Raw genomic sequence first — 27,481 nt, forward strand, 5'->3', positions numbered from 1 at the left:
TATAATCCAAGTGCAAAATGATCAAGACCACAAACATGGAGTGTAAGGCAATGTTTATTTTAATAAAGGCCTATGTAGATAAGACAGCTGAAGCTTCTGTAGAATTACTCCGCTCTGATGTTCCTGAAAACAAAATAAATTAGTCCAAATTGTGTTAAATCTTTCAACAAAAATAAATGTGAGAAGTTTCTGATAAACCTACTTCAACAATTCGAGGAAGGTATAGAGCGCCCTCTGGCCCGTCTTTTGAATCCCTTTGACAACGTCATCCTTCCCCAAGCTTCGCATCTTGGGCTTTTCCTTCTGCTTGATGACGTCCTCCTCGTAGCTCAGCGTCTGAGACCCGTCCACGCTTTTTGTAAACTGTACTCGAGAGCGGATTACAGGAGAAGAGCTGCTCGCGTCCCTCTGATCCCTGCGTCGGTTGGAGCGCTTCTCAGGCCGCTTCTCCTCACTCAGGTTGTTCACATTCACCAGGCCCTTGAAGTCCCCCGTCACCATGGGCCTCCAGCCCCACCGTTTCCTCTTGGATTCCTCCAGGAGAGAGGTCTTCTCCGAGGCTTCAGGAATCGGATGGCCGTCGACCATTGCTGGGGTTCCCATATCAGCATCACTTGATGCATCTTTCCCATCGCTCTTGTCAGAGCCAGGAAGCAACAGAAGGTCCTCGCCCGTCGCACGAGGGTTGATTTGGATCTCATTTAGTCCAGAGTCTGGGGCCTCTGATGCATTTGGCATGGAAGGGGTCCTCTCCGGCTCAGGTAATGGCTGGGTGGTTCTCAACCCCCTCGGTAGCCACATGGTTAGCCTGGCCACTGGGCCCAGGCTCTGGACCACCATACCCCGAGGCTCACCTAGGGGAGGATCCATGGGGGTTTCTGCAATCTCGTTCACTTCAGACTGCACTCTGCTGTCCTGCAAACTGGGGGCTGAGGGGGCCTGGTATTCAGTCACCACAGCGAAAGCAGCGTCAGACTGCATGGCCTCAGCACCTGAGCTCAGGGAGGAGTCACCAAGATGGTCCAGCGATGTCAGAGGTGCCTCCGCCATTTCCTCCCCCACGAAGTAGAAAGGACCAGTAGTGACTATAGCCTTTGTAGCTGAAATGACAAGACAGTCAACTAAACTGCAGCTAGCATTGTAAGCTGGATAGCCCTTTTACACTTTACCATGAAGCGTCTTAATTTGGTGCTCTACAATCGGCAAGCACTCACCGATGTTAAGATGTTTAACTGCTTGACACCGTGAGCTACAGCAGCGGCATACTTCCAGGTCTCCACTCAGCTCCTCCCATCTGGAGAACGACAAGTCGGCCATTAGCAAGATAACAATCCCACACACATGCGTATACCCAAAGTGTTAACATCTTCATGCACCTGGACTCCATCTTGTTGTAGTTGCATGACTTGGACCCCGGGGTGATGCCGAAGGCAGACATCAGCACACTACAGTGCATGTACACCTTGTGAACAAAAAAGGACAAATCATCTAAGCCCACCAAGCAAGGAGTCGGCTGAAGCACAGAACCCGGAGACAGTACCAACCTCTGAATGCAGAGTAGATGTGTGCAGGACCAGATTAATGGCACCCTCGCTTGTCGGAGCAGCGTATTCCACCAGTGCAGGAGACGAGTCCGATGAAACTGAAGCACACCTGAAAGAATAAAGGATTTTCTTGGGAAGCATTTATAGGCCAAATGTGTTTAGGGGTCATAGTATGGAGTGTCGGGTGGCAAATGGGGCTTTTGCCTGAACCACCACCTGGGTGAGACAGGTGCCGCTCTACCAAAAGCTTACCCTTTATTTATCACGACGGCCTGCCGAGGTTTGAAGTGGGGGTCAGGGGATGGAGACACAAAGCAGGCCTGAAGGAAGGGCTGCTGTCGGACACCTGATTTTGCCATCACCTGTACATTTATATTTTGACCCCTTTCATAGAAGTTGGACTGGGCAGTCTGGGTCCAGAACGCTTTTAGGAAGAAGAAAGGGTTTATTAGTAACCAAACAATTTCAAACCAAAATTTAAAAAAAAGTGAGCAGTACCCACAATTCATTGGTTGCATAACAAAGCTCCACTCTTCGTTGGGCAATTCCAGTGGGAATGGAAAGCTAGAACTAGGACGCCTGAAAAACATTTGAGTCAGAGCATTGTAAAATGCCCAGTCAGGTCAAATTTGATTTAAACACACACAATCTGTAGTACCAGGTAGGTATCTCTGAATCAAGATTTTTAAGTCAAGACTTGCATGTTTGGGCTGCAGGAAATAGGCAGGGTGAAGGGAGTAGGCCACCAGTTGAAGACAGATTTTTTGGGATCAACATGGAGATAGTTAGAGAAAACCTCCAAACCACTCTGGACCTACAAGTCAAAGTCTGCATCAGAAAATACCCTACTTATTCATTGAAATCCTTTTTTAAACAGGACTACAACTCACCACACGAATAGTGCCACACTTTGTGTGGTCGTGAGTCAAGACAAATTGGTTATCCAGAACTCCATTCACATTGCACCCTTTGCCAAGTTGCACCTCATCTCCATTGAGTTGGACACCACCGTATGCCCTATCGACCAGCAAGGTTATCTGTGATCGATTACACAACACCTGGACATTCGGAAGACTCATAAAGGGAGGCAGTTCTGTAAGCATGTGGAAATCTGGTCTGCTAGATTGCCAGGAGCTGAACATTGTGTCGAATGGTCCTTGAAAATCCATGTCAGCTGGAAAAAGGAATGCATCTTCAAAAATCCCTTGAGACAATTCAGCAATCTGGCTCTCCAATGTCGAGTGGAAAGGGAGAAGAGTCCCTGTGCCAAAACACAACAAGAATACACCTAGCATCAACATCATGCAGACTACCTCCTTCAGCGCTCTGTGAAAAACAAGCAAGTCTGCTTTTAACAGCGCACTTTGAGCACACACAGGTGTGTGTAATAATCAATTCAATAATGCTAGTTAGTCAAATCCGATTTTTATTGGTGAACGACACCTTACGTAGGTATTCGTTGACCTCCACCTCCACGGATCTTTTGGAGAGTAGTGCGTGCTCTGAGAAACTCACAACCCAGGTGCGGTGGGCGGGGATGCGGCCGAGACTCCGCCCCCTGCTGTGTAGACTACTAACACAGGTGAAGGAGACAAGAAGAGGAAGAAGAAGGAGAAGCTTTTTGGATTAAAAGGGAATGCAATGACGCGTCTAATATAAATAATTGTAGGATAACCGGGAATAAATCATGGTAAACTTTGGTAAGTATATTTAAACTGATTATCGTTACTATTATAGACCTATGCAAGCAACAGAGCGCAAACCAAACTAACGACAACCTTTTAGGCGTGGTTCTCAGTGGAGTAACGTAAATTGGTCCGCGCAGTCAAAATACATTCTTTGCAATGTATTTTTTCAGTGTCCATTCATATTCAAGAGCATGATATGCCGAGTATCAACATGCGAAAGAGTTTAATGGGTCGCATAGGTGAAATTGTGGAGGAACAGATAGATTCCCTTCCGGGAACCTTGGGCTACCAGTTGGTAAATGTTTAACCCTCTACCCTTTACGCTTTAAAAACTGCCAAATATACATGTGTGGTCCAGGTCACAACTTCCCTATCATTTGCATTCGCCTACTCTCCTCGGAGTATCCTACTAAATTTGATCCGGATACGACTAAATGTATTTGTTAATGACCAATAGGGGCTTGGCGTAAAGTGGCAGTTGTCCCTAAACCTGATTATCTTCTTTTTCGTGTTTCCAGTGTGGGTGACTAGACGCAACATAGTTCTACTTTATCATTCGTTTTAACAACAACAAAAAATGGTCACACTTTACAATAAGGGTACAACAATTAACACTAGATAATGCAGTCGTAAGCATTAACAGATAATAAACAGTTAAATGTGTCTGGTAATCATTTGTTGATGTTGCTCATGTTTACTAATGGTGTTCATGTTAACAAAGTTATTCATTTAAACATTACTAAATAAGTTTTTCCCCTCACCCTATGTTTATGCAACATAATAATTCTTATTAATGCATAAACTAAAGTTAATTAATGGTTAATCAATCTGCCCTTATAGTGTCTCCCTGCAGATGTTTGTGAGAATTGACATGTGTTGATGATGATTATGATGATGAGGATGATCATTCCCCCCCCCCCCAACAGGAGTATGCTGCACCAGCCTCAAGGACAGCAAGGCCTTGATGAAGATGGGCCTTGGGCTGGTGCTGGTAGGTCACATGAACTTCCTGCTGAGTGCGCTGGTGCACGGTGCTGTGCTCAGGCACATCAGCGTCCACGCCCTGGCTCGAACCATGGTGTACGCCATCGCCAATGTGATCGCTATTGTGGCTGGCCTTCTGGTGAGTTAGTAGGACACCTTTTCTCTCAAAGCGGAAAAAAGCTCACTTTACAACATTTGTGACCGAACACTGACCCCTACAGGCCTGCATGAGGACAGTGCTGGTAGCAATGTTCATAACAAATTGTTTAAGGGGGGATATTATGCCACCTGTGAGTGTGATTAGCCATTACAAGCCCTTTGAAAATCTGTTTTTTCCTGTGCCTTACTGCTAATCACACTAATACCTGGTGGCATAATATTATTACTTTAAGACATCTTTAACAAAGAAAAACAAAGAGTACTAGAAGAAAAAATATTAAATATTGATAGCAGGCCTGCATTTTATTAGCAAGCAGGTCTAGAAGAGTCTAGAAACAGTAGAATTACTCTCTTGGTCTTTGTGTTTATGCACCAATATTTATACACACTATTACCATGCATTTACTAACCACCTTGCCATCTAACATACTGATTGGTAATCCTCCCTCTTCTGCAGGGAATCATTTGTGGAATACTTACCATTGTTTTGTCCAAAAACAAGAAAAGAGTGCCACTGGTAGGCAACCATCCTACACCCAACACTTGTTCAAACTTGTCTTGTGAAAGTGTGTATCCTGTTCTTGTAGTAATAGGGGGAAAACTAATTCATTATAAACACATCCCACATTTTTCTTTTTCATTGGGAGATTCATATTACCATAATGGTTGCAAAGATGGGAGTGGGACAACCGTTTTAGTATCAGCGTGTATGGTGGGGGGTTGATCACAATGACATTCCTTAAAGCAATTTTCTTCCTGTAGAAATGGTCCCTGTTGGTCACAAGCTTCATATCGGGCCTCTTAGGAACGGCCTCTGCCCTTGGTGTCATGGCCTCCACGGTGAAGGCCATAATGCACAATGGGCGGGGCCTGTTGACCCACTGCAAGTTCCCTGATGCTGATGGCTTTTCCAGCATCACCTACGAATGCCCCTTTGACCCCACCCGAATCTATGTGAGTTAAAGACAAACACATTTCTCCTAAAGCGGATTAATAAAGTTATACCTATGCATGTAAACACTGCCTACATGTGCTGAGAGGCAGCCAAGACAGAAACGTTAAGTATTTTTTTAATTTTGACCTGATGACACGACTTGCTGTTTTTCCCCCCGATATCTCTACCAGGGAACCACGATAGTCCTCTGGATTCCCCTCATCGTGTTGTCCGTGGTGCAGCTGGTGTTTTCCTTCCGCTGCTTTGCGCTCTGCACCTCCTCCCTCTATCTATGCCCGTGCCACAAGAGGCCTCGCAACGCCAAAAGGGTAAGCCACGCTACGCGCGTCGTTCACCCTACTCATATGGAGACAGGAGCAGTGTGGAGCTTCCGAGTTGAAGCAGCTCCGGTTGGCATCATTTACCTTTGGATGACCTGCAGAAATCATGACCTTCATTTTTCCTAATAGTCTGAGTTGGATACAGATATCATCGGTCTGATGCCTTTTTCAGCTGCTTGTCAGGTTTTCCTTACTTTTTGTACATTAGTGCTCGTTGGCATCTGGAGATTTTGGAAGACACGTTTGTGACTCACTTTGAAACACACCCACCTTTTCGGCGATGTCCTTCCGTTTTTTTCCATGCTCGTCAGTAAACCGTGTAATAAGCTGGTTGCTTTACCATTTCAGGTTCGCATTCAGAGACATCAAACCGCACCGTCAGTGGTTTCGGCCCCGGAACCAGACAGCGAGCTGGAGACTCCGGAGCAACATGAACTGTTGGACCGTCACACTTCAGAAGGACCGAGTGACTGGCTCTGAACCTGCCAGGTCACCTTCCAGAGAGAACTTAAAACCTGCTGCGTAGAAACACTGTAGCTGAAGAAAACTCCAACCCAACTCCAGAGGGAGCTGATAAGTCAACGGTTACGCTAAGGACTAGTCTCGTCTAATGATGAACTGGACAGTCGATACATACAAGGATGTAGTGCAACCACAGAAATAAGTGACTACCCTTCAGGACTTGGTGGGATCAAATTGCTTTATTCACATGAGAAAATATCAATTTATCTCAAAAGTATAAGTACTTTGTAAACAATGTTGTAAATGCTGTTATTTTGTAATTGTAGGAACTACTGTTAACTTCACCATGTGCACAATATGCTTTTGGACTCAAGATGGTAATTCAAGTGAACATTTATTTACTATTTTTTTTATTAAAACGTGTGGTCTATACACCAGAGTTTGTCCCAGAATGCTACGAAAGTCACGAGCAGGCTGTTGGAACAACGTTCAAAGAACAAAACAATATATACCACTCTTACCTCCCCTTTTACAAGAATATAATACAGCACATTGGACATTCAAGTCCCAAGATAACCTAGGGGACTATTGGATCAGAGTTCTGCATGTCTCTAGGCTAAACACACAGAAAGGTTCCAGCTAATGTGTCAGTGACTCCATTAGGACCATTTCATATGTATACAACCTATTAAACTTAATATTGTAAAAGGTCCTTTATGAGGACTGAATTCCTTTAATGCTAGGGGTATATTATGTCAAGTTTGTCAAAAAGGCACAGGACAAAAATGGGACTAAAATACATAAAATTGAAGTAGCCACAATTTTGATGACTTAAATTAATTGAATGCAAAAGGACGCGTATAAAAATGATACATGTTATAAACCATTTTTACACTCTACCCGACCTCTAAGGATCAAAGCAAGGTTTTATCGCAGATTATGAAAAAATAACGTGTACAAAAACAAAATACATAAAAACGTCATCACCTCAAGTTCATGAATGTTACTCAATAGTTAACCTAAAAAAAAACTAAACCTTAAAAGGACCCAAGGGTCATACCTTTTAAAAAGTATAGTCTTTCATCCATTCATTTCCAGTTTGGCACCGAAAATACGTATGGTTAGGAGGGGGCCAATAACACTTTTTCCAAATTCCTTCTGTACACTTGACCCCGGTCTCCCAGGAGCCGGCCATCTCAGGGCGTCTTGGACTCTTCTTTCGGCCTGTAGAAGAAGGAAGAGTACGGAAAGGGTTAGCCCTCCCACTGGCCACTCCCTCCACCAGACAGGCAATGTGAGTGCTTGTGTGCGCTCGCTCACTTCGACGTGTCCATTTTCTCCTCTTCGGGCTGCTTCTCTTCTTCCTTCACTTCTGTAATGGACACAATCATATAATTTAATAATAATTTAAAAAAAAAAGTAGACTGGGATGGGGTGCATCCCGAGCTGACAGACCTCGGCCCTCCGATTTCAACCGACAGATAATACACACAGTAAACCCTAACGTCGTCAACAAAAAAAACAAAAAGCGGAAAGAAGCACACCTTTCTTGTCCTTCTCCTCGGCCTCCTTCTCGCCCTCCGTCTTTGTGCGCTTGGCCTTCTTGAAGCTGGCCGCGTTCCGCCGGCCCCCCTCGCCTTCGTCTTCCGAGTCGGAGAACTCTTCCTCGCATGCTATCCGCTTGTCATGGGCCCGAACTAGGAAAAAAGAAAAGCGATCGTAAGAGCTCGGTCAAGGGCCGCACGGGGAGCAGACGAGGAGCAGAAGCAACGAGACGCCGCGTGGCGTTTGATGGGCAGGGGCGGCGGCGGAGGGTCTCACTGGAGATGCGCTTGTTGGGGTCGTCCTCCTCCTCGTCGCCGCTGTCCTCCTGCACGGCGTCCTCCGGGATGGCCTGCATCTGCACGCCGGGCGCGTGGGGCAGCATGCGCAGGTTCTCAAACAGACGCTGCCTGTGGGACGCAGAACACTGTTTGCACTCCACACACACACACACACACACACAGACCTTTTGGTAGCAGGGAGTCATACCATCTACCAGCCTGCAGCTGTGTACACACACACACACAAACACACCTGACACAGCCTGGACCCACCATTATACACAGTGTCATTAAGGCCATTACGAACAATGCAACCACGCTTTAAAATACCCCAGGAGGACCGTCATGGCAGGCCGTGCCACTACAGTAGACCACTCACTTGATCTTCTCCAGGTAGTCGTTGGTGTTCTGGTTGGTCATGTTGGACGGGCTGATGTGCAGCTTGAAGTCTGGCCCGAAGTACTCAAAGTAGTCGTTGTACGGCAGCTCTGTGGGCCCAAGCACGTCGTGGCTTTAGTGAACGGTCAGTGACGAAACATGGCCAGGGTGTGGAGCGAGGAGGGGAAAGTGTAGGGCGCTTCACACTGACCGTTGGGGATGGGGCTGTCCAGGGCCACGGCCGTCTCGTAGGTCCAGCAGCGGGCCACGTTGCGGATGGTGTAGCCCCCGCCGCCCAGCATCAGCAGGGGCAGATTGAAGCTCTTCATGTACTCCACACACTTGGCATGGCCTGGGTTCATAACGAAGACAATGCAAATAATTATTGCTAAATGAAAGGTTGACACAACCGAAGGTCCATTGTCAGTCCGTATCAGCAAGATGGGACACTCCGCATGGAATATTGCCATGATTTAAAGGTGACATATTATGGTGTTTTCCCAACAACTAAACATAGTATTTGAGTTCCAGAAAACATGTTTTTTAAGCCGTTTTCTGGAAATAGCTTTTAGGGAAAAAAATATTGTCTATCGCTATAACCCTCTTTTTCAGTCCCTTCAGAATGCGCTGTTTCTGGTGTCTGTAGCATTGATGCAAATGAGCTGCTGCCCATTGACCAATGAGCTGTCAGACTGAACCACAGCATGGAGGAGAAGGGATTGTTGCCGTTTGTTGACTCCTGGAGCTCTATATCTATATGATACAATATAACATAATAATAATATTATATACAGGTATTTATATAATCCATCTAATATCACGGTCAAAAGCCATGTGCGCCTCGGATGATATTATGATTAATAAAGACTGTCTGACGTCTCTGGTACTTCCACAAGTAAAGACTCGTAGTGGGGGATATCTCGGCCTTGGTTGAGAAGAATTGGGGGGGAAGGAACTTTGGCATTGACTTTCTGAAGTCCATGAACCACGACATGGAGAAGAAAAGGATTGTACTCCGGGAGCTGAGCTGCCGGACTGCCTGCGAGTTCCCCCCTCCGGAGCTGCCGGCCGCCGTCGAAGCCGTCCAGCCGCAGTCCGGCAGCTCGGGCGGTGTACTCCGGGAGCTGAACTGGCGCCGAAGCTAGGTGGCAGCTCCAGCGGACTAGCATCTCCGGCGGACGAGCAGCTCCGGCTGGGGTAGCTCGGCGGCAGTGCGGCAGCTCGGCTCCGGGAGCACAATCCCTTTCTACTCCATGTCCTCCTCCATTCTGCGCCAGCTCCGGCGGGGTGAGCTCGGCGCCAGAGAAAGGGTTTCACGGAGCTGCAGGGCTAGCGCCGAGTTCCCCCCGCCGGAGCTGCTCGTCCGCTGGTCCACAAAATCTTAGCGATGCTCTGATTGGAGGGGAGTGGGGAAGTGGGAGGTAATATTCAAATGTGCCCCCTTCCTACGTAGGAGGGGGCGCCGAAACTGACTCGCTCGTTTGGTAGCTGGAGGTGGGCTGCTTCCAGAAATGAGTATCTCACTCAAAAAATCATCGGACTTATTTTAAAGTTTGTATGCGTGTGGGAGCACCATATACCCACAACAACACCCCAAATCCCAGGAAAGGTACTGTTTTCATAATATGTCCCCTCTAAGATTAAAAGTTTTACAATCTATGTCTGTGTGCATCAGTGTTAATTTTGTCAGCTTTTTTTGATTTAGTCTTAGTCTTTTGACGAAAATGCTTATTAGATTTAGTCACATTTTAGTCATTGTTTTTCTCTGTAGTTTTAGTCGACGAAAAGTCCTTACATTTTAGTCAACTTTTAGTCATTACTTTTAGCCTAAATGTTCTCTTTTTAAACTAGTTAAATTAGGCTAACGCCTTATATATGGACACCTGCTAAGTTGTTCCACTCAAATAGAGTACCAAAGTGAAAACGTCAGGTTGCCCTGGCAACCAGATTTTCAGTTCTAACCAAGCGAGAGATGGCGTTCTCCATTGCTTCCATGCGTTGCTTCTTTCAAAATTAAAATAAATCAATTTCAAGAGGTGAAAATCACTACTAATCGAAACATGTCGAGGCGTTCGTAAACGTTAGTTAATTTAGTTTTTTTTTATATGAAGACAATCTATTCTCAGTATTACTTACATCAGGGGTTTTCAAAGTGTGAGAGAGTGAGCCCCCCCTCAGAGAAAAAAAATTCAGCTGAGCCCCCCCCCCCCCCCACAATTTTTATTTCTAAATACCTGTGTTTTGAAAGCTATTTTGATTATTTTACACATTTCAAACATCTCCGATCATAATTTTAAAACATTTGGAACATATTTTTTAAACATATTTCTGAAACATTACAACATCTTTTTGCGTTTTTAAACAATACAATTTAACAACTTTATCTAAGCATGTTTTAGCTTAACCTTTTTTAAATACATTTGAACATCTTAATCTGTGTAAACTGCCAGTTTACAGATTCATACAGGGTCCCAGACTCTGAATTTTCTGAGTCTAATCCATCAGATCTGCCTTTTCAGTCCAGAGATTCGACTATTCGGCGGGGTTTGTTTACCGGCGTTGCTATGGTGACATCAATTATTATAAGCAACTGAAAACGACGCCGGTTTGAAACTAAACCTGTGATTTTGAAAAAAGTATAAATGCTATCAAAATTCTGTTTAGATAGTATTGAAGATACAAGTGTGTAGATTTGTTTAATGGTTTGAACAATGGTAAACGGTTGAAAAAGGAATGAGTTACGATGTCTTGAAGTAGGTGTATCAGAATGGGCTGACGTCTTCAATGAAAACAGCTGAAAACGAAGCGGTATGAATCTAAAACTGTGATTCTGAAGACATTTTAAATGATATCGAAATTCTGTTTAGATATTATTGAAGATACAAGTGTGTAGATTTGTTAAATGGTTTTCACGAAGATAAACGGTTGAAAATTGATTTAGTTATGTTACTTCTACAGTTGAAGTACGACTGATGATTTGAATCATCGTCTTTCAGGGGTTTTTTCGGGTTATGTCGCGCCCCCCCTGAAGAACTCTGGCGCCCCCCAGGGGGGGCGCGCCCCACAGTTTGAAAACCACTGACTTACATCATTGGTAAAGCAAACTCACAAAACCATCTTTTTTTTTCCATCTCTGTAAAAGGTTCGTGTGGCATAGGATTTCCCCTTGTTAATTTGGTTTGTGTAGAGCCGAAAATCTGTTGCTATGGAAACGTGACGTCACTTTAGTAATCTTGTCTGTTCATCCTTCAAAACGACAAATTGTGAAAAATGCATTAAACTAATCAGAAAACGCGGGTATGTGCTATAGACCCTATAGTATAAAGGCTGGGACGAATTTCAAAGTACACCTTGTGTTGAAAGTATAGACCGTGGCGATTCCCATTGAAACGAATGGCGCAGTGATTTTTCTTCAAAACGGGAGGCGGTAAATTGTGAAAAATGAATTAAACTGTAATCAGACAACGCGGTTATATGCTAGACCCTAGAGCAGGGGGGTCCAACCTTTTTTGCCCCAAGATCTACTTTTCAAGTAGCCAACCTCCCGAGATCTACCAGTCTAGTGTCAACATTGGGCAAGACTACCTTCAAGCGGGGGGGGGTGGGGGGGGGGGAACCTACGGACTTCAGTGGGGGTTTCATTCCGCCTGCGCACGGCACCTTGTCAACAATAATCAATAATCTTCCTCCCACTCAGGGTGAAAATGGTAGGTCTTAGCTTGTTTCCCCTCAGCCATGTCAACGTTTAGGAGTGCGTGACTACTGTTGACGGCTTTCAACTGCTGTTGACAGCGCATGCGCTACCGCGCGTATGTGTCCCGCGCAAAAAAAAAAAATATATATATATATTTTTTAATTTTAATTTTTTTCACCCCTCGCGGTCGACTTGGGATCTGTCGGCGGTCTACTGGTAGACCGCGATCGACTGGTTGGGCACACCTGCCCTAGAGTATCTGTGGTATAAAAGCTGGGACGAATTTCGAATTATAAATATGTACAATGCATAACGTTAGCTCATAGCTGAGTGGACTATATCTCCCGTTGCCAAGTCGTAGCTTAGGTCCGTCCTATTTACTGGAGGAGTGAACAGTTGCATAAGAACCTTACTGGAGGGTAATGATTGGAAAAAATCGTGCATTTTGAATGTCCAAATAGCACACCAAACATTTTAGTCCTGTCTCGAAAAAACAAAACGTACATTTCGTCATAGTTTTTGTTATCAAAGATCTATTTTTAGCTTGTCGTCTCGTCTTAGTCATGGAAAAAAGGTCATTGACGAACATTTTTGTCATATTTTTCGGTAACGAAATTAACACTGGTGTGCATCTTCAGTCAAACTACTATATTTGCGACCATTGACAAAAGCCCGACCCATCCGATGCACAAGTGACGTGAAGGTACCTTTGATGGTGAGGTTAAAGCAGCCAAGCCGATCTCCAGACAAAGAATCTGCTCCACACTGGAGCACCACAGCAGAAGGTTGGTACATCTCCATCACCTTGGCCATGATCTACACCAGCATCACAAAGTCAGTTAAACTATTGCAGAAAACATGTCACCCATAAGAAGCCTAATACACATCGGGTTTTGGTGGACAACCCTTAGACCCACAAGCACTGCTTTACTCACCGGCTTAAAGATGGCTTCGTACGATTCGTCGTCGATCCCGTCCCGCAGTGGGTAATTCACTGCATAATATTTTCCCTTCCCTGCACCAATGTCCTGAATTTTAAAAAGAAACCGTATACATCTAACAAATGTAACAAGATGACCATTGACACACACAGTCACTATGCTGACCAGAGGTGCATTTGGAATGCGTTGGTGAGCCTTACCCTCAAGTCTCCGGTGCCAGGGAAGTACTCCCCGTACTTGTGGAAGGACACGGTCATGACGCGGTCCGTGGTGTAGAAGGCCTCCTCCACGCCGTCACCGTGGTGGATATCGATGTCGATGTAGAGAACCCTCTGGTGGTATCTGGGGAGCAGAGACGCCAACATTTACCCACTGATTCACCGACACCATGCCCATAGGGGCTACCTGTTGCCAACTTATTTCTCACTCTCCCAACTGTAGACATTAGAAATTTGATTGAAGCATAAGATTGTAGCATTTTTTATTATTAGGTTTATTAAAGAACCATTTAACTAACTGGCTTCCCTCCATATGGCAAAGTGGAATGTTAGATATAGTCTCCATGCTGCACACTCCTCACTTCATTGAATAACAAGCATGCCACTGACGGCTCTAGCATTGGCAATACTCACTTCAGTAACTCGAGGATAGCCAGGACGATGTCGTTGACGTAGCAGAAACCCGAGGCTTCGGACTTCTTGGCGTGATGCAAGCCCCCAGCCCAGTTGATGGCTATGTCCGTCTGCTGCTTGTTCAGCTTCACAGCACCCGCTGGAATGGTCCGATAATTAGCACATTGCTTATGGATGCACTCAACGAGAAAGAACTAGGTATGGTAGGCATGGATTTATGGGATACAGCGGAGGAGCAGACAAAGTGAACCCTTACCAACAGAGCCTCCCGTGGACAGCTGGCAGAACTCAAACAGTCCGTCAAATACTGGACAGTCCTCCCCCACATTAACTGTGGACCAACAGTAAAGCATAGCACTTAGAACAATGACAAAGGCTGGACAAGGGTTTTATTAGGAAATTACAAAATTATATTATTTAAGTGAAGTTATGAAAAGAAATAGGAGGGCTAAACTTACATCTCTGCATCTGTTTGCTGTACTCAGACATGTTGTCTGGCCGGATGGATCGTAAAAACTTAATGTAGTCATCGCTGTGATACTTGGTCATCTCCTCACCATTGGCTTTGTGAGGACGCTGAAAAACACACACCAAATTAGATTCAAAATGCCCATCAACTGCTTTCAAAATGTCTCCTTACTCATATAGGGGAGTGGTTTACATAACTTACATATATCTCCATCTTTCTGTAGAGGCCATAGTTCAGCAACAGGTTGTGGGTCATGCGGATGCGGTGGGGCTTCATTGGATGTCCCTGGCCATAGTAGTAATTCCCGACATCACCTGGAATGGGGGAAATACCGCACATATTAGATGCAATAACCAAAAGACAATCATTTTTACAAAATCAAAATCAACAGCCAAATGATTGATGCACTCATCATGCAGCATTAAGAGTTTCCCTCAAATAACTATACAAACGTGATACCAACTACGGCAGATTACGCATGTAATTAGGCATTGCAAAACTAAGGGCTGATATCACAGGAATAGGATTGTTTATCACGTCAATATAACGTCAAAAAACCCGAATACTGGAATATGCATTCATTCAACGAACAGTGTTGAGCTACGTAACCAGCAGTTAAAAAAAAAAAAAGGAGTAGGGACCATTGCAATTAAAGGTGGTGATCAAGTCGCATCCTTTGTTAGCTCGTTTGCTAGTTACTACTTAAATGAACAACTCAATTAGGCCACGCTAATTAACGATTAACCAGCCAAGCGGAATGCTGAAGCGGGGATTGAAGTAAGCGTATACATTGCGTTACGTTCCCTAAAAAAGGATAATGGCTTCAATGTGCAACATTATGTTTAGTCTTGCGGATGTCTGGCTGGAGAAAGCTTACGAGTCAGGCTAGCTGTTAGCTGGTCGGCTATGGCTAGTAGCAGTACACACATTTCACAGGATATTATTTAATCGGCACGCCAGATGCCATTGATAAGAGCGTGCACCAGCTAAATTATCAGCGAATTAAACACTCACCATCATAATAGTAGCAAACTTTTTTCTTGGAGCTTGAACTCAGCGCCATTTTAGTCTTTTTGATGGCTTTGCAAACCGTGTGTGCAAAAAAAAGCCTTGTAAAAGCGCTAGAGATGATACTTTGTTGCACGTCGTAAGAGCCAATCATAGGTCGAGCCTGGCGATAGGGGGCGTGGACGTCTATATCCCGCCACAACCAGGTTGAACCAGCCCCACTCAGGAACAGCAAGCACCAAACCAAACACAGTCTCATTTCCTTGTGCAAAACATCTTGAATTACATCCAAGATCCATGGATGATCTTTATTAATTGATCATTGCACAATGTAAGAACCTGAAGTAACTGTATTGGTATTAAGTGAAAAGTATTACAAGTGAAAAGCAGATTAAGCAATATATTTACAACTTTTAATTCTGCAGCATTTCTAGCAAGTTGGCAGATTTTCCCTGTGCAGAGCTTGCCCAAATAAATAAGGCAAGGGATCGGTCTCTGGATGTTATGCAAGAAGAGGCCCATGTTGTAGAAGCTATCACAACAACAACAACAACAACAACAACAACAACAACAACAACAACAACAACAACAACAACAACGTTGTTTCCCATTACATTTAGTCCTTTTAATCTTTGGTCTGTCTTCTCTGTTCTTCAGAATGGCTGGTCATGATACTGCTGCTCTGTGGCTGTGAAGAAGTCTTCCGTAACACTCTTCAGGTACTCAAAGGTAGGGCGGTTCTCGGGTTCCTCACTCCAGCACATTAACATGATGTTGTAGAGCCCTTCTGGGCAGTTATCCGGCCGTGGCATTCTGTAGCCCTGTTCCAAATGCTGGATCACCTCCGGGTTACTCATCCCTGGAAGGAGAGGATATGGAGTGGGATATTAGGAAGTACCGTATCATCTCAGATTAGGGATGTTTGAATAGTGTTGACTTGTGAATCAGTGTTTTATACTGTTAGGTAGGTAGTTGTTTAGATATGTTAGTTGTTAGTTTGTGATTTGAATTGGAAACATTTGGCAAGGACATTAGTAGAAATGTTACTGTATATTAAGTAGACATAGGTGTTGCATGAGGAATGATAATCATGTACGTATACAAAGGGTAGCGCTTTACCAGGGTATGGTAATCGCCCATACGTCACTATTTCTGTTAGGAGGATTCCAAAGGACCACACATCAGACTTGATGGAGAACGTGCCAAAGTTGATGGCTTCTGGGGAAGTCCACTTGATGGGGAACTTTGCACCTAGGGAGAGAAGGAAACACTTGGTGGCGCCAGAGACTCTTTTTCTAAATGTCTTGAGTGTCCACTGGGAACATTTTTCACTTCACAAATGATGAACAGTGTGTTTCTGTGAACATGCATGTGAATACGAATGTTATCATCATCCGCTATCTAAATCTATTTCACTAGGAAAGGTCAGGTAAGTCGTAAGGTCTGAAGGGAAGACGTGGAAGTAGATGCAGAGAACTCGTTACCCTCTCTGGCCGTGTACTCGTTGTCCTTGATAAGTCTTGCCAGTCCAAAGTCAGCAATCTTACAGATGTGTTGGTGGGACACCAGGATGTTGGCAGCTCGTAGATCTCGATGAATGTAATTCCTGTGCTCAATAAAAGCCATGCCTTCTGCCACCTGCAGGGGATACTACACGGTTAGCACAGTGCACTGCAGTGTGTGTGTGTGTGTGTGTGTGTGTGTGTGTGTGTGTGTGTGTGTGTGTGTGTGTGTGTGTGTGTGTGTGTGTGTGTGTGTGTGTGTGTGTGTGTGTGTGTGTGTGTGTGTGTGTGTTAGGGGATGTGGGTGCGCCCAAATCATGCATCTGTTGGTATTTGTGTTGAGGTCTTTGTCTGCTCCAGCCATCATAATATAGGTATTGTGTTAGATGTTACAGATAAGGTGCATGCAAAAGTACCTAGATTGGCATCTACTGTATGTACGGGATGTACACTAGCTAGTGAAAGTGACAGGCAGAGAACAGAGAGATTCCTGCAGAAAGGGAGTTCCACTTCCACACGTTAGCCCTCAGCAACACTGCCATCGCACTCCACCCAGGTTAGACAGCGGTTCCTACTAAAGGTCGGTGTTCTTTCCGGATTAGACTCAAATCTTTCACCTTAAACCGTTCCCCAGACTGGCCGGGAATTCCAATGAATATGACGGCACTTTTGAAGTCATTTTAGGGCTTGCATGATGAAAGTATCATTTGCATGTAAAAACAACCCACATTCACGTTAGTTCACAGTTTGAGCGATGGAAATCTGGCATTTATGTGTCATACCTCGTATGTATGGGTGTCTATGTGTGCATGTGTGAATACTCAGCATGGACATGGCTGGGGAAATGGAGCTCCTTTCAGACGTGAGGATCTACCATGTAGGTGATATAAGCCCCCCTGGCCCTTGGCAGAGAACTGAGATGTCCATGTTTGTTTAGCCTGAATATGAACCATCCTCATGACATGAAACCACATGAACGCCGCTGGGCTTATCCCTTCATGTGGTGCCCTAACTCTTATACCATATCACACTATTACAATATACTTTTCATTTACATGTCACTTTATAACCTTTTTTACCTAAATATCATAATAATGGATACTCTAGCTCATAGTTGCATATAATTTTGACTTTTGACTGGCTCTGTACATAATGGGAATTTGGATTTAGTTTATAATTGGATTTCATTTTTGATTTCATGTGTATTATTTCTCTTACGGGCTTTTTAGTACATATATATATATTTGTATTGCTATTTTTTTCATTCATATTGTATCTTTCTACAATATTATGCTAGTTGCATAATGTTCTGCTTATATTAATATGTATTTGCCGGTAAAAGGTCATTTCAGTGCCCAGTCTGACTTGGTTGTTCTTCACATCTGAAATTGACCTATGAAATGTTTCTTGTATTGACTTGCCAATGTGACTAATATTTGTTTGTGTTTCTATATATGCGTGTGTGTGGTTGTATGGTTGTGTGTGTGTGTGCGTGTGTGTGCTAATGTGTGTGTGTGTGTGTGTGTTTTTGCACGCGTGTGGATTCATGCAGGCGTGTGGGTTGGTTTCACACCTCATCCACTACCTGCGCACATTTCTGCCCGGTGAGGCGTCGTCAAACATAAGCCCTTCCTGGTGTTCGTTTATATCTGGTTACACACAACTCAACTTCTGGATCGTGGCCCTTGAAGTGTAGAACCCCATTAGTCTCAGTGCTAGACTATTTATATCAGATAGATGTAGGGTTTGATTGTTTGCTGTCCTAAGTGATTAAACCAAGGGTTCTTTATCCCCTGAGGTAGTAGTTTGTGACACACTATTGATGTCTAGACTTGTATTGTTGATTTTCTGTTCAACCCCCATAGCCAGACACACACACACACACACACACACACACACACACACACACACACACACACACACACACACACACGTGTGTGTGTGTGTAGGAAGTGAGAGAGTAAATAGATAGGAAGTGAGAGAGTAAATAGAAGTCTGTTTGCTGCTAGGCCCTAAAGGATAGGTGGTACAGAGAAAGAGGTTCACTTGCCTGAGAGGACATGTCTATCAGGGTGCTCAAAGTCAAATTGCTTCCTTCTGTCGTTTTGAGAAAATCCACGAGACTACCTGTGAAACAAGAGTTAATACAATTATTTAACTGAACCCAAATGATTTAGTGTTCCTATCAAATGGGCGTAGCTGGTCTAGTAATGCCTCGCCTATCAGCTGACCGATAACGTTGTTCATTCAAACGCACATACACTGATAGACGGTCCATTTAAGACCATCCATCACACACACACAAAGTTCAAAGTAAAATGTACTGAGTTGGATTTGACCCACCAACCCAGCCTACGACTGCATTGGTTCTGCTCTGTATTCCATGTAACCTACGCAATCGATTGAGATATGGGATGGGGGGATTCCCATGGGGGGGATTGTATAGTGTTCCCTGTGGTCAGTGGTGAGATGCTGTATCTGACATCCCATTATGTCTTGCTTTAAATCCTACGGAAGAGAGCACTCAGATTGGAAACATACCTCGGAACTAAGGTGAGAATCAAGCTAACTAAGGTGTGTTTTTCTTTGTCCTGATATATTTATAATACATAATTATTATAGTAATATATTTATAGGTGCTGGTGGAACGAGGCTTATGAAACAACAATGTAGAGGGAGTAAAAATAACTCGTCACATGGGTTATCTTAAAAGCGTACATTGTTTGGATCATTTTTGTCTTGACAACCACAGGACAAAAATAGGTGGCGGTGGACCAAAATAGCTCTTTAAACCTGATAACCGAACGGTGCCAGGAAGTGCAGCGAGCATTACTCAGGCCGCTGCGTGTGCTTTTGACAGCCGTTGGCCATTGGCCACTGCTCGTCTTTTTCGGGGTTTGATCGGGATGTTTGAGACAGAACAATACTTCAAGGGGCCCTCACAGTCTGCCAAGTCAGGTCAGCGGAAGTACCCTGAGCGAGGACCGTGGTCACAACCAGGAAAGAGGAAGAGGGGGATTGTGTCTGTAGCTCCGGATTGGGTCCGTCTTTTGAAATCTGAAAGCCTAGACGAGCTGCCTTTATCAAGGTCACCGATTGAATCGTGGCTGCTTCCCCTCGACTGTTGTTTTCCACCTTACAATGATAATCATAATAATAAATGAAAGAACAGAACAAATTGATAGGATGGGGATGGTAAACCCATCCTCTCTCCTAAGTACAGAGACGACAATTGTGTCCTTTGCACACACGTGGTTGGCGGACAAAGGCTCAACACTACTGGTGCTTTACAGGCCTCTCATAGAAGAGCATACAAAGCCACTCCATTCAGCTCCATAGAGCGAGGCTGTTGTTGCGCCAGAGACAACAGAACTCCTATGCACTTCCTTATTGTTCCCAATGGTGTAAAGGACTGGGAAAGATGGCTAGCCCTTTGACGGCCGACAGGAAATGTACACACGATGGCTTTTGGCTTTGATGAACACCTTTTTCTTCCCGCTTGCAGGCTGACATTGGTGATCTCTGAATGGGCCTTAAATACTATGCACACCCGTCACAATAGCCTGCCTTTAATTGGTTGGCCAGGTTATTTGTAAGACATTTCCTGGTATTTGTGTCTTTGAAATGTGAGAAAGAGAAGAAAATCTGGGGCAAAGGTCTCGAGTGCGCTTTGGTGCGGGATAATATGGGTGTTAGGGTTAAGGTTGCGTGCGTATACAGGAGTGTTGGTGAGCGTGTGTGTGTGGTTTTCATGGTGTGTGTCATGGCTGTGTGTTCCTCTGCGTATCGGTGTTGCCCTAGTCGGCCTGCGTGCCGTCCTCCCTCGGCGGGTACGGTGTTTTGAAGAGAGCCCTGCAGACTCTAGATGGTAGCCATGTGTCATCAGAGGTCAACTGGCCCCTGCTCTGAACAATGGGCTGGTCTCTTTCTCTCTCTCTCTCTGTCTCTCTCTGTCTCTCTCTGTCTCTCTGTCTCTCTGTCTCTCTGTCTCTGTCTCTGTCTCTGTCTCTCTCTCTCTCTCTCTCTCTCTCTCTCTCTCTCTCTCTCTCTCTCTCTCTCTCTCTCTCTCTCTCTCTCTCTCTCTCTCTCTCTCTCTCTCTCTCTCTCTCTCTCTCATATAAATATGTAGCATTGTAAATAATACAGACCATTCCTTTCTCACAATAAATAAAATAAACTGTAAGGTGAACAGAAAATCCCCCGGTGAGTATTGCGAAAGAGTTCATGTGAATAAAGGCCATGACTCATGGATAGAGCAGTGACACGCATGCAATGCAGGTTACCTCCTTGATCTTGTGTTTGAACATGTGCTCCAGCCCCCAAATCACACATAATAGGACAGCATGTTTGATCCTGAAGACTATGACAATGTACTGACTGTAAAAACACTTTTCCAAACTCTTCCCAGCTCCAGGCACAGAGCTCGATGACTCTGAAGTCTGTGATGTGCTGTGTAAGAGGGCAGGGATTTAAATCATTGAGGTAAAGCAGGCTCCGGCCTGCTCTCTATGGCTGACTGAATTGACAGAAGGTGGTGGAATTAAATACTTTTTCTATCCATTTTGCAATATGCACCACATAAATACTTTTCAGGGCATGTTTTTTGTGCAATTAATAAATCCTTATTGCATATTCGTCCAAATTGTACTACGTAAGAGGCGATTGCATGAATAAACAGAAGGAAGCGTGGAAGAGTGAAAGACTCTTCGTCGATGTCTTGTGTCACTATCTGAACGTCCAAACAGGGCAACCCACCGTTCTCCATGTACTCCGTCACAATGAAGATGGGCTCCTTGGTCACCACGGCGAACAGGCGCACCAGCCGGGGGTGCTGCAGGGCCTTCATCATGTTGGCCTCGGCGAGGAACTCCTCCACAGACATGGTGCCGATCTTCAGGTTCTTGATGGCCACCTTCCGCTCATTGTTGTAGATGCCTGAGGGAGTTGCACGTTAACACGGGTTTCGCTGTCAGCGTGCCATCGCATCAGAAAGGAGGATCTTTACCACCAGAGGAATGAACGCACACCAAAGCCTGTACCTTGTGGTTCCCCTGGTGCGATAGGTAGGCGTTCAATAGCTATCTTTTATCTTTGCTTAGAGTGTTAGGAAGGCGGGGGGGGGGCGGGGGGTTGAGGTCATGTCTAAGGCAGTAGCGCAAGCAGAAGGGTTATGTCATTGTTATATTGTTATTATTGTTATTGTCATTAATAGCTAATATAATCCAATCGCATCGCTGCTATGTGATTACATTGTAGCGTTTGTGGATTTAACGCCTCATCAGCCAAATTTACCGTCGGCAATAAAGCTTTAAACAAATACTGAGAAGCTTTTTAAATTCTGCATGCACGAGCAAACATGACGTGGTAATCGTGGGGGTGTGACTGTTGAGAAACCAAATGCCCATATCCCATGTGGATGAGGAAGTTTTAAATAGATTGGACTGGAAAATAACCAGAGATATTTGAGGCTCTGATACAATGGGATGTTTTGAGTGCGGTATTGTGCTTCCAAACTGGGCTGGAAATAAAGTAGGAAAGCCCTCCCACTAATTGTAATAACAAAGTATTGGGGCAAGGATCTTATCAACTTATCCTCCCTTTCACCCAAAGCTTTCAGCAAGCTTTCTTAATGATTACATTCCACACTCACAATGTAGAGTAAAGCGAGCATTTTTTGAATGTAACACCCACATGGATCCGTTTGAAAAGGAGTCCCAGGTGTTTAAAGTGTTGTTGCGTATCAGTGCTGATAGCCCAAAACCTATCCCGACCCTCAAGGGTAGACCGGCTCCGACAAGTCCTCGTGAAGCAGGCTTTGCTTGGAGAACACCACGTATGACGCGGGAGCAGCAAGGGCTAAAGCTGCTCTAGCTGACACACACAGAGCCAGGCCCAGAGCCGGATTGAGCAACCGCCTCCCACATTATCTGGGGCTTTGGAAGAAACTGGCATATTACTAATGGGTATTCCCAATCAGCCAATGCCACACACCAAGGTGGTTTTGGTTTTGATTATGAGACAGAAGGTGTTGACAACCACATTTCCCTTGTGGCTTCATCCCAACCCCCCTCCAGGCGAAAACCAACCTTTATCAGTATGACTTTATTTTTTTGCCCCTGACTCACCCATCCACACTTCTCCGAACTGGCCGGCGCCCAGCTTGCGCTCCAGTTTCAGTGTGTCGCGGGAGATCTCCCACTCGTCCTGCCACCAGGGCTTCTCGGGGGCCCTGGACTGGCACGCGCTCAGCAGCCTCGTGCACAGGCCGCTCGCGTCGCCTGCAGCGCAGAGGAGAAAGCAGGCCTGGCGTCAGTCACTCCGATGTCAATGATCCCATTGAGGGTGTGTTAGCGTGCACCACCCTCAGTGTGGACCCCTTCTCCCCCTCGTACGTTTGTGGTGCTTGACCAGCTCCCTGATGGTGCTGAAGGAGATCTTGGCCGTGATGTAAAAGCCCCCGTCGTCCATGTTGCGTATCCTGTAGTGCTTGACCACGTCCCCTTCGTCCTGGTCCAAGTCCCTCACAGAGAGGGTGTATGAACCTATGGGACCACCAGGAGCACACACTGGTGAGATCATGCAGCCTTACCCTAAAGTATATGTCTACTAAATGACTAAGTCATACAGTAACCTAGACATAGACTTGCCTGACCAGGGTTGAGGCGTGTTTGTGCATGTGTAAGTGTGTCTGTGGGTGTGTGTGTGTGTGTGTGTGTGTGTGTGTGTGTGTGTGTGTGTGTGTGTGTGTGTGTGTGTGTGTGTGTGTATGTGTATGTATGTGGTGCCAACCAAGGTATGATGTATGACGTCTCTTGAGAGATGTATATATATCAGGTTTTATTTATGATCACATTTTTGGGAGCAGTAAATCTCAGGAAAAAGATGAGCAACAAACCTGGAGTGGTCTCACTCTCTCTGACCAGGAAGGATCCCTGCATGTTTCCTGGAGCGTGCAGCATTCTGATGGCATCGTTTCTGGAAACGTTTGCGAAGAACCACCTGTCGCCAAAATAGAAAAATGATTCTCATTGCTCTACCCCTAGGCTAACCACATCCGTTCCCCTCAGTGCGTGTCGACGCGTCACTAGCGTGCATCGTGTGAGAAGGGGTGTCTCGGTTTTTGTACAGCGTGTGGAATGGCGTGCAGATTTCCTGTATCACATACGACTCGGTCTCCATTGTGTTGTTGGCGGCCACGAAGTTGAATGGGATGAAGCCCCTCAGGCCTGTGATAAGAGACTCTGCCATGTACCACTCTGGATCATCCCTGGGAACCAACACAAGACAGTAACAAGAGCATGTGGTGATGCACACACGGAATGCCACATTAAACTTGGACACAAATCCCCTTAGTCTCTGGGTAGAAAACGTCACGACGAATAGCAGGCTCATGTGAATTTCTTTGTCTGCGGTGAGCATTCCGGGTGCATGAGATGCAGGGTGCACATGATAGACCGATTCTGCAGAACAGACCAGATCCATTTTCTGTAAAGCTATTCCTGTCTGTCTATAGTTTGATTTGTTTATGAATGACAACCATTTGCTTCGGATCGAAAGGTGGATTATTGATCACAAGGGAAATTTGACAATGTATTAATTTTCCTACTTGTTAATGATCTTGAGGTGGTCTCCCTTTTCAAAGCCCAGCTCCTCTTTGCTAGTGGGTGCATATTTGTATATCGCCAGGACAACGTTATCTGTAAAATAAATAGATCAATAAATAGGCGGTCATAACACACACACACACACACACACACACACACACACACACACACACACACACACACACACACACACACACACACACACACACACACACACACACACACACACACACACACACAAACACATATATAGATATATATTTTTATTTTATTCATTTAGTATAAGCTACACATGAGCCTCCTAAGATGGAGCAATTTGATTGGTTTGCTATCTCGGGATGAAGGGCAATATCCAATGATTGAGATCTCAAACTCGTGATATTGTTTTCATCGCAAAATGTCCTGGTTGTTCGCTAATAAAAATAAATATATCCCGGCAAAAAGTGTTATCTTGTATATTTTGGGATTTTTCACGTGTAGTATATACTAATTAACATTAAATACTATATACCAATTATTCACCTCAGGCTCCAAGAATAGTGGGGAATATTCCCCACTCTTCCCCATTATCCACTTATATATAATAGTTAAATATGTATATTTTTCTGTGTTGTATGTACCCAACACAGAAACAGACAAAATAAACTAGAGTATTGTATGAAAGTATTGTTTGCTCACTGTCAAAGGAGGAAAACACAGAAGTAAGTTGTGAAGACAGAGCTGACAATGCATGTAATGTAATACTCTCAGCGTTTATGGTCAGGAGAAAGAGCCAGGAAGAAAAGGCAGGAATAAGATTATCTTCACTGCAAGACTGACGGGGTTGGAAACAGGTGTATGGAAAGTATAGAGGGTGTCGGCTGTCAGGTAGAGGTTTTGTTTTCAACCAAAGAAATATAGGGAGCTCCTCTGTGTTCTTGGCTGATGTAAAGACGCAAACACATACACATACACACGCGCACACACACACACACACACACACACACACACACACACACACACACACACACACACACACACACACACACACACACACACACACACACACACACACACACACACACACACACACACACACACACAGGGTATCACATTACCTGGTAATGGTGAGGTGGGAGGAGTACAATGTGATGGGTTTGGAATCAGCTCATCTGTGTACTGGTAGAGAGAATCAGGGTGATATTAGGTGATACAGAAAGAGAACATTTAAAGTGGATTTCATCATCTTTGTTGTTTGGTTTTGTTCATACACATCAGGGCTCCCACTAATGTGGTGCACACATGTTGCTTTCCTCTTTCGCTAGCGGAATACAATATGGATAATCAAATCCTCAAGGGAATAGATGCCCTCCTAGTTAATTAAAGGAACAAAAGGCAGCTTCCTGTATTGTAATGTTATCACAATGTCGTCAAAATCAAAACGGATACAAAACGCTCAGGCACCACTGAACAGGTTGTGTGTTGGGGCTGGAGTTTGTTATGGTCTATGTTTATAAGAACATATTAAAATCATTCAAAGGTTACTTACCAAGTCCTATGACATCAACATTATGACTGATGTGACTGATAACACAATGTATATATGTCCTCCATGAACATGAAGGGCATATCAATTCAGTTAATTAACAATCTAATTCAAATAAACACAGCACGCACACCCTTAACTAGACCATTGCACACTAATTTGATCGCATCAATGCATGTTTGAGCTAGTCCAGTGTGAATATGTAAAGACTATCGAAGGATACAAACAAAAAGACAAAATGATAACACACAGACACACATGCATACGCACAAACACTTGAACTCACTGGATTGCCTGACCGGGGACGCCCTGGACAGGTGCAGTGTTCGCAGAATTCATCATCCAAGTGCTCTTCCCATTCGTCGGCGCAAGAATTATCTGAACTGCAGCTACATCCCATCTTTTAAACTGGGAAGTTTTAGGAAGTGGTTACAGACGAAACAACACTATGACCATCAAACACACATTTACATCCATAAAGTATGTTCACACACGCACGTGCACACATACACACACAAATACACACACACAGACACAATCATAAAACAGACACAAACGTTCCTTTTATGATTAATGAAGATCAAAAACAGGCTTTATTTGAATATTCATCAGGATTCGGATCATCTGTTTAGATTCGGATCTTGATTTTTGACTAAGTCATCCTAAGTACTGTGTAATCTTGAGTAATCTTGTGCCTAAATGTGCTGAGTACTGTGTTTTACGCCGTGCTGCATGAACCAGCTTCCCCCAGCCTTTCCCCGGCTCCTCAACAGCCCACTCATGTAACAGGGTCACTGGGCTAATCACAGTTGCCGTCTGTCCCAAAGGCCCAAAAAGCCGTGAGAAAAATGCGGGAGGATTTGGCCTGTTGGTATCAACTCCCCGTTGTACCCAAAGGGACGATTCAAAGACGAAGTCCCTGGGTGACCCGACGATTTGTATCTGCAATGTGCCTTACAGCGGGCTTAGCATCATGGTAATGAAGGGCCATGGTTAAGGCTGTGCTAAACTGTTGCTTGTTACTTGCCAAAGTACATGCCAAAGTATTTCACTTACAAACAAAATAAACACCTGGTTTATGGTTTAGAGCATTTCTTCTTGGATTAAGGTTGCGTTGCATTAAACAGTTCACTTAAATATGAATAAGACATTCGCTAAACTACGAATGGTCTTAATAGCAAATCGTACGCTACTAAAATGAAAGAAATATTTTCACTATTGATTACCAAACTTTATATTTTTATTCTTCCGAATCATGTATATATTCTGCTGGGTGATTTTGTTGCTTTAAATACATTTACTGAGATCATACTGCAATATTTTTGTCACTTACCTGTTGGATTAATTGATCTCTTCTGTTGTCAATGATTTCAGATTGCTTTAGCAGTCGTATTGTTATCCATGACTAAATTTCATCACAAAAAAATGTGTTTGCTTTGCCCAAAAATAATGATCTGATATGGTATGGAGTATGTCTGCCCACATACCAAAGAATTCTGATGCATGTCTCTCTCTCTCTCTCTTGCTCTCTTTCTCACACATCCCCATGCACAGACACATCTACGCACACACACACACACACACACACACACACACACCCACACGCACACGCACGCGCACGCGCACACACACACACACACACACACACACACACACACACACACACACACACACACACACACACACACACACACACACACACACACACACACACACACACACACACACACACAGAGTCACGTTGACATCAGAAAAAGTAACTGGTTGAGGGATAGCTACCCAAAGAGCTTCCT

The 27,481-nt window shown here is 44.5% G+C and overlaps 4 protein-coding genes across 4 annotated transcripts; 1 reads left to right on the plus strand and 3 right to left on the minus strand.

Moving 5' to 3' along the window:
* Window positions 1-36: 36 nt before the first annotated feature.
* zpcx (zona pellucida protein C) lies at window positions 37-2,883 on the minus strand. The gene is made up of 9 exons (XM_056590007.1): window positions 2,435-2,883; window positions 2,246-2,358; window positions 2,047-2,123; window positions 1,797-1,968; window positions 1,545-1,653; window positions 1,377-1,462; window positions 1,215-1,294; window positions 203-1,100; window positions 37-123 (listed from the first exon to the last, which is right to left on the minus strand). Exons 1-9 carry the CDS (start codon window positions 2,846-2,848, stop codon window positions 105-107), a joined length of 1,968 nt encoding a protein of 655 aa, XP_056445982.1. The 5' UTR covers window positions 2,849-2,883; the 3' UTR covers window positions 37-104.
* A 124-nt stretch (window positions 2,884-3,007) lies between these two features.
* Window positions 3,008-7,090, plus strand: tmem54a (transmembrane protein 54a). Its single transcript, XM_056590011.1, has 6 exons — window positions 3,008-3,244; window positions 4,159-4,355; window positions 4,833-4,892; window positions 5,138-5,329; window positions 5,501-5,638; window positions 5,999-7,090. Exons 1-6 carry the CDS (start codon window positions 3,232-3,234, stop codon window positions 6,128-6,130), a joined length of 732 nt encoding a protein of 243 aa, XP_056445986.1. The 5' UTR covers window positions 3,008-3,231; the 3' UTR covers window positions 6,131-7,090.
* LOC130382333 (probable histone deacetylase 1-B) lies at window positions 6,305-15,215 on the minus strand. The gene is made up of 14 exons (XM_056590008.1): window positions 15,064-15,215; window positions 14,251-14,363; window positions 14,039-14,156; window positions 13,837-13,911; window positions 13,581-13,719; window positions 13,149-13,290; window positions 12,943-13,035; window positions 12,715-12,823; window positions 8,525-8,665; window positions 8,315-8,423; window positions 7,934-8,064; window positions 7,657-7,809; window positions 7,433-7,484; window positions 6,305-7,336 (listed from the first exon to the last, which is right to left on the minus strand). The coding sequence occupies exons 1-14, from the start codon at window positions 15,209-15,211 to the stop codon at window positions 7,309-7,311; spliced, it is 1,551 nt and encodes a 516-aa protein (XP_056445983.1). The 5' UTR covers window positions 15,212-15,215; the 3' UTR covers window positions 6,305-7,308.
* Window positions 15,216-15,294: 79 nt separating this feature from the next.
* On the minus strand, window positions 15,295-27,206 carry lck (LCK proto-oncogene, Src family tyrosine kinase). Its single transcript, XM_056590009.1, has 13 exons — window positions 27,022-27,206; window positions 25,975-26,096; window positions 25,261-25,321; window positions 24,166-24,256; window positions 23,725-23,826; window positions 23,455-23,558; window positions 22,952-23,101; window positions 22,685-22,837; window positions 21,315-21,494; window positions 18,610-18,686; window positions 16,542-16,695; window positions 16,177-16,308; window positions 15,295-15,916 (listed from the first exon to the last, which is right to left on the minus strand). Exons 2-13 carry the CDS (start codon window positions 26,086-26,088, stop codon window positions 15,711-15,713), a joined length of 1,524 nt encoding a protein of 507 aa, XP_056445984.1. The 5' UTR covers window positions 26,089-26,096; window positions 27,022-27,206; the 3' UTR covers window positions 15,295-15,710.
* Window positions 27,207-27,481: the final 275 nt, after the last annotated feature.

The sequence above is a fragment of the Gadus chalcogrammus genome, chromosome 5, assembly GCF_026213295.1.
Source record: "Gadus chalcogrammus isolate NIFS_2021 chromosome 5, NIFS_Gcha_1.0, whole genome shotgun sequence".
In the NCBI taxonomy this organism is placed as follows: Eukaryota; Metazoa; Chordata; class Actinopteri; order Gadiformes; family Gadidae; genus Gadus; species Gadus chalcogrammus.